General features: G+C 37.2%; 1 protein-coding gene across 1 annotated transcript in view; it reads right to left on the bottom strand.

Annotated features, from left to right (window-relative positions):
• The window catches only part of LOC106528604 (solute carrier family 12 member 3), a gene marked incomplete in the record, with an annotated part of 26,997 nt that extends 16,619 nt beyond the window's left edge, over positions 1 to 10,378 (bottom strand). The window contains 9 exon segments of the mRNA XM_014023817.1: positions 2,261 to 2,345; positions 2,427 to 2,557; positions 5,658 to 5,769; positions 5,978 to 6,088; positions 6,240 to 6,379; positions 6,812 to 6,907; positions 9,560 to 9,635; positions 9,782 to 9,910; positions 10,225 to 10,378. Of these exon segments, the coding sequence (XP_013879271.1) occupies positions 2,261 to 2,345; positions 2,427 to 2,557; positions 5,658 to 5,769; positions 5,978 to 6,088; positions 6,240 to 6,379; positions 6,812 to 6,907; positions 9,560 to 9,635; positions 9,782 to 9,910; positions 10,225 to 10,323 (979 nt within the window).
• Between the last annotated feature and the right edge of the window lie 3,773 nt (positions 10,379 to 14,151).

The raw sequence follows: 14,151 nt of genomic DNA, 5'->3' as shown, positions 1-14,151 counted from the left end.
CAAAAAATAAAGGGAACACTACTGCTCAAAAAATAAAGGGAACACTTAAACAACGCACGCTAAGTCCAACTTTTGTGAAGCACATTCARCTCTGTACAGAACAAAGTACTCAATGCAAATATTTCATTGATCAAGATCGGGAGTTAGCGTGCATTGTTTAAGTGTTCCCTTTATTTTTTTGAGCAGTGTATATAGTTCGTCTGGAGCCAAGACCAACTGCTACCATCTTTAAAGAAGTCTAGTGTAAATAACATCAGTATAATAAAAAAAGGAAGTTCAAACCTGCCTATCGTCTTTGAAAAGGTGTAAACAAAACAAGCTATAAACCTTTTCATTGTCATTTTTTTCTAATTCCATTGTTATTTGGGGAGAAATGTTAGGATTTTCTCGTGGAAAAACCCTAGGCTGCACTAAAAGTGCCACAGCTACTGTATAGCTGCTGCTGCTAGTGCCACATAGTTTGAAATAATAAACCATACAGTCTTATGAAAAGGTTTGGGCACCCTTGTTAATTTTCCTGATTTACCTTTATATATCATTGATTGTTTGGATTTAAAAAAAATCAGTAAACTATATCATATAGGGGACAAACACAGTGATATTTGAGAAGTGAAATGAAGTTTATATGABTTACAGAAAGTGTGCAATAATTGGTTAAACAAAATTAGGCAGGTGCATAAATTTGGGCACCATAAAAAAAACTCACCTAAATATTTAGTAGCTCCTCCTTTCACAGAAATACCAGCCAATAAACACTTCCTACAGCTTCTAATGAGAGTCTGGATTGTGGCTGAAGTATTTTAGACCATTCTTCTTTACAAAACATCTCTACTTCATTCAGGTTTGATGGTTTCTGAGAATGGACAGCTCTCTTTAAGTGACACCACAGATTTTCAATAATATTCAGATCTGGGGACTGAGATGGCCATTCCAGAACTTTGTACTTGTTCCTCTGCATGAATGCCTTAGTAGATTYTGAGCAGTGTTTAGGGTCGTTGTCTTGTTGGAAGATCCAGCCCAGCTTCAGCAGTTTCAGCTTTGTCACTGATTCCTGGACATTGGTCTCCAGAATCTGCTGATATTGGTTGGAATCCATGTGATTTGTGATATGGGCGGAGAAAAGGCTTCCTCTGCATCACTCTCCCATACAGCATCTCCTTGTGTAAATTGTGCTGAATAGTTGAATGAAGCACAGTGACTCCATCAGCAGCAAGATGATGTTGTAGGTCTTTGGTGCTGGTCTGTGGGTTGACTCTGACTGTTCTCAACATCCTTCACTTCTGTTTTTTCCAGATTTTTCWTTGTCTGCCACTTKGAKCCTWCRCTTGAACTGTGCCTGTGRTCCTCCATTTTCTCACAATGTTTCTCACAGTGGAGACTGAAAGATGAAATCTCTGAGATAGCTTTCTGTATCCTTCCCCTAAACCATGACGGTGAACAATCTTTGTTTTCAGCTCATTTGAAAGTTTTTTTTAAAACTCCCATGCTGCCACTCTTCAAAGAAGATGCAAAGAGGAGAAAAACTTACCATTGCCCCCCTTAAATACCATTTCTCATAATTGGAGTCACCTTGTATGGAGGTAAAGGGTCACTGAACTTATCAAACCCAATTTGAGTGCCAATAATTTGTTCTAAAGGTTTTGAAATCAATAAAATGAAAACGGTGCCCAAATTTATGCACCTGCCTAATTTTGTTTAAACATTTATTGCACACTTTCTGTAAATCATATAAACTTCATTTCACTTCTCTAATATCACTGTGTTTGTCCCCTATATGATWTATTTAACTGATATTTTTAGTCCAAACAATCAATGATTTATAAAGGTAAATCTGGAAAATTAACAAGGGTGCCCAAACTTTTTCATATGACTGTATAAAATAGCATTTGTATAAACTGCAATGATATTTTTAAGGGTTTGGAGCTGTAAAGAAAAAAAGGCCACACAGGTCTTGATGCTGCCCACAGTAGTTTTTAATGCATTTAAAATAAAGGTATGTTCCTCCAAACTGAGGTTGTTCAAAAAAGCAGACTTGTAATAAATTATTTGTTTATAAGTTTTCTATATTTTTTTTCTTCAAATGAGCAAGTAGCTTTAAGCCTAATGTTTTTTTAGTTTGTCGTACTTCCATTTACTAATACATGAGACCATCTTGACTTCATCCTATTATTTACGTCATTGATTTTATCCCATAATCTTACACTAATAACAGCTTTACTGAGGTAAATGAAGAAAAATCCATATTCAATGATTAACCTACCAACAGTTACAGCTATCCCCAGGTAACTGATTGTTGTCCAGAAAATGGCCATCAGGGTGCCTTTGGGGATGGCGGTAGCAGGGTCCTACAGAGACAAAAGGGTACACATCATTATATCATTTTCTAGAATTATATCTGGTGAGAAGTGTTCTTCTGAAATTCATACTTTCAAATCTCCAGAGATGTTGGCTCCAGAGAGAATACCAATCGCAGCAGGAAAGAAAATGGCAAACATTTGGAAAAAACTTCCTTCGGATCCTCTCCAGTTTGGTGTTAGGTTTTCTACAAAGACATCACCTACAGAGAAGGCCATACAATTCATGGAGAGCAGAATGTAGAAACAGAACATTGACTGCAAACTGTGAACTATTTTAAAAAATACACCAAATCTTTTCTCCTCTATCAACTATTGTGATCCGCTTTGCAAGGGTGGCCTGGGCGGGCCTGAAGGCAAAGTAATGAGCATGTTTTTGGTCTGTGATGTTCTAAAAGAATGTTTTGCAATTCTGTTGAATGTTACTCTTGACTTTAAAAATGTAAAAGAAAATAAAAACCTGTTAAAGAAATTTTGTGGACAGCATTAGTTTCTAAAATTTTGTACAAAAATTTACTTTTTTTACTACCCAATTAACTCACAAATCGTAACTGGATTCACTGTGTTTGCTACCAATGAAAATTATGACATTTTGCTGATGTTCAAAGCTTGAATTAATTATTATTATTATTATTGTTGCCGTTGACATTCTTTCTAGGTTTCTCTGCTCCAGCAGACCTGATTTCAGTGAACGCGTGATCAACGGGCTTCCACTGAATTTGAAGAGGTAATTAAAATCAATGAACCAGGTGTGTTGGAGCAGAATACAGGACCAGAATTGGACACAATGGTTTAGACCAGGGGTGCCCAACCAGTTGCTCGCGGGCGACTGATCGCCCACCAGCTGGTTCCCAGGTGCCCGCGAAGCAACCTTGCTCTAACAGCTGATGAGCCGGCTCATCAGCTGTTAGAGCAAGGTTGCGCTCCGGCCGGGACTCATGTCCGCTCGCTGAGATCTCCGGCAGAAGCGGTGGAGGTGGGAGGCGGGAGGAGTTTATATTCCAGCCTTGAACACGCTCCCTCCTTGTCTGTGAGATGGGGAGCCGTGAAACAAGCAGCACTCCGAACATGATATCCCAAGACTTGGGTTCATGTGTTCTGAAACAAAGCGAAGTAATACAGTTGTTGATTACCAGTGTGGAAAAAAATGGATGAAAAATGAGCGAACAAGGAAACAAAAAGTTATTATTTTCACCCAGAAAGGGAGGAGGACTATTTTTTTGTTAAGTGCGGCAGCTGAATAACAAGCTTGCAGGACTGCAATCGATTTTCACTCGGCCCAGAACAAAAGGTAAGGCTGCCTGCTACGATAGCCTCATGATCCTGGCTCAACACAAAAAGTCTTTCAGCGATGGAGAAGTTATGAAAGAAGCATTTATTGAGGCTGCAGAAGCACTTTTTCGTGATTTTAAAAATAAAAGTGAGATCGTGGCTGCTATAAAGACGTGCAGTTGTCCAGACAAACTGTGACACAGCGATGTGTGGGAACTGCTGTGGATGTGAGGACCAGCTAAAAAAATGACGCCAAACAGAGTGTTTCTTCAGTTTGATGAGTCGACCAACATGGTAGATGTGGTCCAGCTGTGTGTTTTTTATCAGAATGGCCTTTGCAGACATGAGTGCAACAAGAGAAGATATTTTTAATGCTTTTATGGAGATTGTTAATAAAAGCAACTTGCCCCTCTGTTAACTCATTTCCATAACAACTGATGCCACTCCAGCAATGACCGGACACACTCTGCAAGCAGAATGACTCTTTCCCAGACCTGCTGCTGCACATGAAAATCCCACTAAGGTAGAGGCACATTTATTTTTATATAGCCTGCATGAAAAGTTGTGTTCTTGTTACGTCTGTATGTTGTTTCCTTTTTATTACATTTTAGACCAGCCTGGTGTATTATACACTGACTGGCACCTCTGTGTAATTTATTTATTTTGCTGTTTGGGTGTGCCCTTGTTTTCTGTACCTAATGTGGCTGTGTGTGTGTGTGTGTGTTCTTGTTTTTCCTACATTGTGGGGTCCAGTTTTAAGGAAAATGCAGCCTCGTGGGGACCGAGTGCTCCTTCTGGGGCCCAACGCCGTGGCCCCACAACTTCAGAGGCTGATTTTGGGTTGGGGGGTTGGGTTTGGGACCAAGGTGTGAATTGAGTTTAGGTTAGTTTTAGGTTCAGGAAGGTACCTGTTTGTGTGTGTGTGTGTGTGTGTGTGTGTGTGTGTGTGTGTGTGTGTGTGCGTGCGTGCGTGCGTGCGTGCGTGCGTGCGTGCGTGCGTGCGTGCGTGCGTGCGTGCGTACGTGCGTGCGTGTGTGTGTGATAGGTGGTGAACAGGTGGAACTCTTTGAATGGTCTGGAGCCGGCAGTCTGGACCAGTGAGGGACTGAGCTCTTCAGCACCTACAGAAGACACCATCCAGCATGCTGCACAGAGATGGAGGTTTGAAATAGTTGTTGGACATTTGTGAATCTGCACCATCATAAGTCACTTTTTGTAATAGTATAAACGAGAGACTTTTATTTTGTTTTTCCTCCCCTGTATGGAGAGAAGAGTTCTTTGAATAAATGGAGATGAGTTCCTGTGCTCCAAAGTTATTTGACTCTGGGTTCTCGCACTGATCAGGTTTTCAGCCCTCATAGCTCGCACGTTACAGTGAGTACTAATTGAAGGAGATTAAAAAATGGTACTTTTTGTTCAAGCATCACTTTTCTGTTTCTCTGTCAGGAGTTAAGTAAGGATTTTATCTTTTCTTTTTTGTAGGTAAATATATGGTTAAGTAGATAGTTTTGTTTGACAATACCTTAAATTAAATAAAACTAGCAACACATTATGTTCTGCTTTATTTACTTTAAAGAAGTGAGGAGTAGGGAGATGAAAAATTATGTTTTTTAATACTGAGACTGGACTCGTAGATCTCAGCAAACTGCCGACTTCGTAGCTCTTGGTTCAAAAAAGGTTGGGCACCCCTGATTTAGACACTTAGATGCAGGAAGTCTGAATTGGTTTAACCTCTTTCACATTTTTTTCCTCTATTTTGCATGAGGATGCAAGAAAATGTATCATTTTAGCAACTTTAAGTTTTTGTTTTTTTGCATGTTACACAAAAAGCCTAAATTGTCCTTGACAATGAATTTCCAATCTTAAACTATGCACCAACGCACAATCATCATGCTACTTACTGTATAGGGTTGTTTTAAGTATTCACATGTATACAGAGTTCAAAATAAAATAAGACTCAAAGCATACCAACTTCTTGTGCAATGCAGTAATGCACTTTTTTGACGTATTAAGTCAAACACAGTGCTTTACCTCGGTATCCAAAGATTCCAACGGCTTGTTTCTCAATGTTAGGAGGGATCACTGTGCCCACAAAATAGTTTGCAAAGGAGATCAAAAGAACAAGAAAGAACAAAATCTGGGTCTGAAAAAGAAACACACAGGTAGTATAATATTTGATACCAATAAAAAATGCAGCATTGTACAAATAATTGGTAGGGATACACAATACAGCATAGCATGTACTAGTTACTTGCCTGGTACAGTATGTACTATTTGTATTATGTGTTACTAACAATAGCAAACATATATAGAGATATAAAAATGTCAAGATGTGTTTCAAATGTGCGCACCTTGGACTCCCACTCCATACCAGCCAGTGAAATAAGCAGAAGAACGGTGACAGTGATCACACCCACAATACGAACATCATTGATGGAATCAACCATGATGACATTAAACTCCTACATCAATCAATCAGATTAGTGACAACATTAAAAATGATCACTTTAACTGTTAAACTAAATAAAAGTGAAGTTAAAAGTATTGGAACACTCATAAGACCAGATATATTTCATTCACATTAAAGCTGCACATAATTGGTAAAACAAATACCTGCATTAGATCCCGAACAACCTCTGCAAAACCAACAGTGTTCATTGCACATGCCAGTGCATTGGCAAAGGAGAAAACCATCCCGATTGGTCCTCCAATTTCAGGACCCAGAGTTCTGGAGATCATAAAATATGCCCCACCTGGAAACCATTTTACACATAAAAACTGGAATTAAAAATTCTAATTTATTAAAAAAAGAAATAAAGTAACCAAAACAAATTACTGTTGTTGAAAAAATATATATTCAAATGCATTTCAGTTGATTCTCTTATGTACTGCTTCCTCGCAGATTACGAATGCCATTGAGTTTACTTCTAATTTACCAAGAAGTTTTAAATATTTCCCAAACTCTAGTATGTAATGTTGTAAACCAATCAAATCTGTTGATTGACTTAATTTGTTTTAAATGATTGGAGGCAAAATGTATAAAATGTATGAGGTTTGGACTTTTTTAGTCTATCATTGATTTGCCTGATATGATGGATCAATGAATGAATTGGTTCACTTCAATATACAATGATCTATTTTTCTTGTTTTCATTTCATACACTCTAATTTTTCAGATAGACTCACCTGAGACCACCCTCCCATTGGTGGCAATGGCAGAAATGGATAGCGTTGTCACAGATGTCACCACCACAGACATCAATATTATAACACACGTCAACACTGCCATAAAAGAAAATCAAAATATTAGAGAAAAATAAATTGTTTTTGTGCATTTTAGCTAGTTTCAGTTTTTTCAAGTGTCCTGTTTCAAACATTTATGATTTGATTCCACCAAGAGGGAGACAAAAGGAGGCAATGCGGCCTCTAACACACAAACATTTTTTTGGTCCTCACTACTGAATCTCCTAGCCAGTCTTTTATGTTCAGTGTTTGTTAGCAAATTATCTCAAGAAAAACTGACAAATTTCATTGAAACTTTCAAAAATGAATCAATGAATGAACATCCGATTTTCTGAATCAACCTGAGACTTGATGGTGCTACAGTTAAATAATCCTAATTAACTAAATAAATGGCTATAACTCAGTCAGTTTTATACACAATGAAACTTACCTGGATTTCCCCACGCAGGATAATAAAGTATGTTTCTATTCTATTCTATTCTATTCTATTCTATTCTATTAATTTGGTGTGGTAGTAGCTGATTGTCATCTCCAACACATAAGCTGATAACCAACAAGATCTCTGTTTAAAATGTTGCTGTTACCATGATTTTTAATTAACCTACATATAAACAGCATAGTAAAGCTCCAAAAGGTTTGTGGATTTTAGCTTTGGTGTTACTCTAAGCTTATAAAAGGCCACCCAATCAGAAACCCTGACAAAAACGACTAAAATATCASTAAAGAATTAAGTTTCAACTAAGTTTCTTTCCTTTACATTTTCCACATTTTCCCATTTTTAGAAAGGAAATATTTTCTTTTGCAAAAAGCCTTCCAAATTTAATCTTTACCTAAGATGAAACTCAATGACACACTTATGGCAACAACAGTCAATCAACAACAACGTCATCAATAAAAGCTACAGATAAGAAAGAGAAAATGTGCCTACTGTTGGCAGGCAGACACAGGTATAAAAAAGTGAGTGTGACATTTCCTGCCCATACAAAAAGGGGAAAAAATGTTGTAATGTTTAAGAAATTTGCCATAGTAGATATTGTTATGGCCAGAGGCCATTTGTTTGTAAAAGGCCGTGCTAAATACAGACTTGTTATTGAGTTTGTCAACACGAACCACTACCTGAGAGGGACTAGCCCCTCCCCTGTCAGAGTGTCGGAGCAGGACAAGTCAGTGCAACATCAATCAAATGAGAGAGAGGGTGGGGGCGTTTGCTGCATTGGGGGGGAGAAAATGTTTTATAGGTAGTTTATTTTTCCTGTAATACTTCGTTATAGTTTTTTTTAGACAAAGCTAATTGAAAGGGGCGGTGAGCAGAGTTACAACCAGGGATTACAAATAATTACTTTTTTTTCTTTTGCAGTTCAGCACCCCCTCCAGCAGATGGCGATCTAGGTGACCGCCTAGTTCACCTATGCCAAGAGCCGGCTCTGGGTTTAGGACTAAGGTGTAAATTGAGATTTGGTTAGTTTTAGGGCCAGGCAGGTACCTGTGAGCTTAGCCTTAGGGTTTGTGGTCAGGGTTAGGATATAAAATTACCAAAAAAGGAATGGAAGTCAATGGACGGGCCCCACAAGGATAGAAAAACAAGTTTGTGTGTGTGTGCATGTGTGTGTGGTTGTGCTGGTGGGGCATGAAATCACCAAAGCGGGTCCCATCAGAAAAGGTTTGGGAACCACTGCCTTAGCATCTTGTCATTTTGTTGGATGTCGTCTCCTGAGTCAAATGTTTGGCCTTGGTCATATTTTTTGCTGAACTCGGTAAGATCAAAGTGAAACAGGAAGTGATAACAAAGGGTAACTTGTTGGGTTTTATTCATTGAAACAATTTTATTTAAACCTCGGACTTTTCTTTATCTCTCTCTGATAGTGAGTCAAATATAAAGAAATGTCAGATTCTTTGCTTTTGTCTGAGTTAAGCTACATTTACACCAAACACGTTTTGAGCATCAAGAGCATCTGGTTTACATGCAAAGTCAATGGTGGATGCGCATCTATGGGCATCTAGAAACCGAACAGTGCGTCTGGCGCACTTCGAGCAGCGCAGTTCGAAGCAGTGCACATGTCATGAGCATTTTCCATGGGTGCGGCACGTACAAAGCGTCCGACGCATGAGTTGGAAAATCTGAACTTTTGCTGCTCGACGTGTCGCATAAACCAATCAGAGAGACTCTGCTCAGTGACGTACTGGTGACGAGCCCAGGAAATCGGATCACACAATGGAGGAAAAACTGATAGTCTGATCATTTATGATCATTCCAGTGTCCGTTATGATAGAAATAAAAAGGACTTTGCCCAGAGGACGATTAGTGAGGAAGTCGGCATGTCTGGTAAGTTATCGAAACTATGGTTAAAAGGCTCCTCCTATCGCACGTCTAAAGAAGCGCATCTATGTTCACATCAAATGCGTCTGTCCTCATTGGACACCAGCATCAAGATGATCGTAGTTTTAGATTTTTGGAGGCGCACAACGCGTTTGGTGTAAACGTTGCATAAGTCATTGTAGCGATGTTCTGTTTACATGGAGTTCTCCTTTGTCACTACTTCCTGTTACTGCGCAATGACCGTTTGTCTCAGCAGCGTGAATCATTTTTTTATTCCTTCCTAGTGTTATCTTTCCAAAACTGCATCTTTGTTCATCATAAAAACATAAAATAACTGAATGAAAGAAAAATAAATAAATGAAAAGGCGACTGACCAATGCCTGCCTGAGAGGTGATCCATGAGAGACGGAGGAACAAGATGACTCCCCAAATATTCAGCATGCAACGAACCTGAGACCAGAGTTAAAACATGAAATTAGATGTGTGATGGTGACGTGATCGCTACAGACTCGAGGCGTTAACCCTACTTGTTAAAAAGGTAAACATTTGCAGCATGTTTGAAAGTCTTTAAACATTGGTAAAGCAAAAGAGCTCACCATGACTCCAACTATCCAGCCGAATCTAACAGGAGCTTTCTCTGGGGGACCTTCAGCCTCTTCGTTTCCAAGATCTGGTGCTGGTAGGCTGCTTGAGCCTGAGGTGGCTCCTCCATCCACCTCCACCACCTGTCATGAGGAAATTTGGTAACAGATGGAAAAATGATGTTTCAGAATACAATTCCTGAACAATTACTGGGCGTACAAACAGCTGATCACTAGTATAATTTTAGTTAGTTATTTATTTTCACGTTTTATCCATACAAACTAAATCCAACAAATAAAATGTTGACTTAAAAAAATCGAGTGTCTGAAAACTTGTGGGGAAAACTTGGGGGTCCCTCTGGTATTGTTTGAATACATTAGCATTATTTGTTTTAGCATCTCCTCAAAAATATCGTAGTTTTAATAAAACAAATTTCAAAATATGAAACAGCACTTGCTTCAAATGTCTTGCGGAGCGTTTCAAGAGACGGCCTGCTTTTTGTCATCTGACGTGGAAGGGAGTTGGCGTAATGCTCCAGCTGGGGCACCAGGTCCATGGTGCTGTAGACCGAGGACCTGCGCAGCTCTGCCCTGGAGCCACGGCGCTCAAATGCAATGCTGATCACAAGCAGACAGCAACAAGTTCATTTTAAATAAATAACTGCAAATCTGTATAATAGCAAAGGCAGTGTTACTTCAGTTACTGTAAACATTTGCAGATTTATTGATAAATCTTGGTGCTGTAAGGATAGAAAAAAATTGATTACTGCAAATAAATGCATTTTTTTCTCCTGCTCAAAAATAAAATACCATTTTATAAATAAAAAATGGGCAAGGTCAAAGCAGCTGTTTTGTCAGAAATTCTGAGAAAGTAGACATTACAAAAAAATGAGTCATGTCCTCAGGTTCAACTTTTTTAAGTGCATATATTTTTTATTGAAAATGTTTTTTTTTTCACAAACGGTTTCAAAGGAAAATTACTGAATTTTAACTTGAAATTGCTTACTTTCGTTTGATTCAAATGTCAGTGAAAGAGGCCAGAAAAATAGGAAACAACTAACATTTTGTTTTTACTAATGACTCAGTCTGTGTTCAAAATATTAAAATATTATCTTGTTCACTCAATCACTACATTTAGAGTAGAATAAACAGAGGAAAGCTCAGTCTTTTTACATTTTGATGACTAATTAAAATGCTGCAGAATCTTATTCAAATGAGATTCAAATTTTCAGTCAGCTGTTGCCTAAAGAAGATACACACATGTCTGACTATGAGATGATGGAGAGGAGTTAAGGACTGTTCATCAGGATTACCTGTCTCCACACTGACAGGTTTCTCTCCACACATAGTACATTTTATAGATGTATAGATTTTATACAATTGACTGTAATTTTGACACAGTTTTAATATGCTATTTTAAAATATAATATTATCAATAATATTATTTATGCACAGAAACCTACTATAGTGTAATGTGTGTCTAAATACTATCATTGAGCCATGGCAGTGTAAATGTTAAAATATGTTTTGTTTAACAGTTTGAACAGTGATTCTTAAGCTTTTCATGTTTTAGATTTTAAAATAAATGTTTTAACCATATTAGTTCACATTTTTCTATTCATTTCTCAAGCCCTGCAGATCAGACAGAAGAAGGAGAGAATCCACCTTATTTTAGAGATTTTGTTTTTTATTTTTGCAAATTTCAAGCATTATTATTAAATCTGAAAATCCAAAACGATGAGCTATGATTGTTAGCATTGGTTAGCCTACAATGCCATTTCAGACTGCAATGCAATAAAATTTCCACTGACGTACAGTACTAGACTACTACACACAACTTTATTTATCAATATCATGCAACATGTTTCTTTGGCGTTATAACCAGTAGAAGAAAATGTACAAGTAAAATTATAACACCTGAACAAATAAAACTGATGTACTGTAGTGAATGAATAGACTGTTCCAGATAGCATTGGTAATATTTGACCTCCATTACAAAAGGCATGTTTTGAAGCAAACAGGTCTATGAAGCTGTATTTAAAGCTAAAGTTATTGATTGCGAATTTTTGTTTCTTGTTTCCATCAAGCTGTAGACCACATTTCCACTAAGAATTCTACATAATCATGGAAATTTTGTTTCCTTTTAACTCACATTGTGTATAATGTCCTAAAAAAAACAGGGTGATGACATGGCAGACAACTTCAGAGACAAATTCAGAACAAAAAAAATTTTTTTTTGCAAAACTGTGAGAGTAAATTTTGCTTGGACTTAAATCTTACAAAATTAAAATCACAAATTCTAGTCAAGAAGGTGAACACAGACTTTATCAGTTCATACAAACCTTGAGTCGTCGTCGGAGACAACAATGGTCGGAGGAATTCGAAGGTCATGGTTTTGATGTACGGTGCTATCAAAGTGGTGCGATGAGTACCTGGGAGGGCCCTCCTCATTGGTTGAGAAGCGGACAGCTCTGGTCAGTACATTATGTTTGGAAACAAACTGCCCCATTGGTACCTGTGGAGTGATACTGTATAGGCAAGGCAATTTTAATATATAGCACATTTAAATCACAAGACAATGCAAAGTGCTTTAAATGATGAAATTGTGAAAAAGAAGTAGCTTACATTACAGTGGCATAATAAGTTCATATTTTATAATATAAAATATGACTTTTTAATAAGAATAATGATAATTTGACCCTAAACCCTAAATTTGACTCTAAACAGATGGATTCCAGGATTGGAAAGAAAACTGATCAGAGTGCTGTACAGTAGGTAAAAAAATGCAAAGTGATCAAAATGGAGCTTTGGTGTGCTAAAGCTTCATTAGTACTAAAATAAACATGTTTAGCAAGTTATATCAAGACATTCCTAACAAAAAAACATGTTATTAGAGCAACATGCAAGAGTTATTTTGTCAGCCTTGTCATGAAAGAGACTGATACAGGTTGAATACTTATTTACTACTGAAGGAAGACTCTACATTTATCTATTAAGTGATCCCAGTATAAAATGTGCATTTACTTAAACATTTAAAATATTGAAATATTACTCCAGTAACAAAAATATTCTGTTATTATATATTAATGTATTAAGATTATACGTATTTATTTATATGGATAAAAAAAACTGTGAAACAGTTTGACCACTTTAAAAGAAAATAGAAACAATGATGCCTAGAAATACTCACGGTTGATTTCTTCTGATGAAACACGAGTCTCCTTCAACAAATGAAACATGAACCTTTTATCAATGCACTGAAAAACTTGTGTAATTTATACCTTCAGTGAGGCAGGTTTCATCCCCTCCCATTTACTTCATGTTCTTTCCTCCCCCTCAAACACACATCTTTTTCCAACACATACACACACATGCTCTCACACACTTCTGTAATTTCCACGCTTTCACTGACAATATTTTCTTCCATTTTTTTTTTTGTAAATTTATTTTTTGGAAGAAGATCTCTGGGAATGTAAATCTTAGCCTCACAACAATGGAAACATTTCTCAGTGGCAACGTTTGGTGTTAACCGGAGAATAGATGGGTATTGGATGGCACTAAATGTACCTGAGCACGTTTCATAAAGTTTATACAATGTATACTGTACTGTAAGCCATAGATGAATTTAGCTTTTTTTTTTTGAAAATCTTTTTAAAGTACAAAATACAAATTATTACACTGATAGAAATGTGACTGCAACATGTAGCCAGGACCATTTTTAAGGACTAATCAATAAAACTAAAATGTTTCCCTTTTCAAAAACAGTTTTCAACTTTATGAAACATTATGCAAAATTCTTGTTTAATGGTGATTATTCTAAAGGACTGCATGGTCTCAGGTATTTTACAATAAAACAGAAGTTGAATAGTTGCACAACCTAGATTTTTTTACATTTTTGTTTCCAGAACTGTTGACAATGCAGGAGCCTGTAGTGTTTTCTCCTTTAATATGGAACAGGAAGAAATTCCTCTATATTCTTAGTGACCATATATACTATCAGGGGCCCTTATTCCTCTTTATTTTCCTCTGTTTGTTCCAGCTTTTCTGAGGTGACTTCATGGTATAATGTATTTCCAGAAACAATGTCAATCAATATCTATTCAAAACCTAGCTAATGATTTTTTTTGTTCGAATGATGTGTGCGCAGCGAGGTCACAGAAGTTCCTCACATTTGCACTTACTGAGTGGCACACACAAAGACAAATATGTAAACTTATAATAAAATGTCCTATATGAGATCTTGAAACTCAGTCATCTACTGATTTTCTGCAAATACAGGTTCCAGTTGTTGGGCTGCTGTCCTATTGTCCATTTAGCTTAAAAGCATATTTATTTAAAACGACTTCACAGGGAATGTATTTTTAGAGGTGGGACCTTTTATATAT

The sequence above is a fragment of the Austrofundulus limnaeus genome, unplaced genomic scaffold (genome assembly GCF_001266775.1).
Source record: "Austrofundulus limnaeus strain Quisiro unplaced genomic scaffold, Austrofundulus_limnaeus-1.0 Scaffold392, whole genome shotgun sequence".
In the NCBI taxonomy this organism is placed as follows: domain Eukaryota; kingdom Metazoa; phylum Chordata; class Actinopteri; order Cyprinodontiformes; family Rivulidae; genus Austrofundulus; species Austrofundulus limnaeus.
This window is presented reverse-complemented; position numbering and strand designations above follow the sequence as displayed.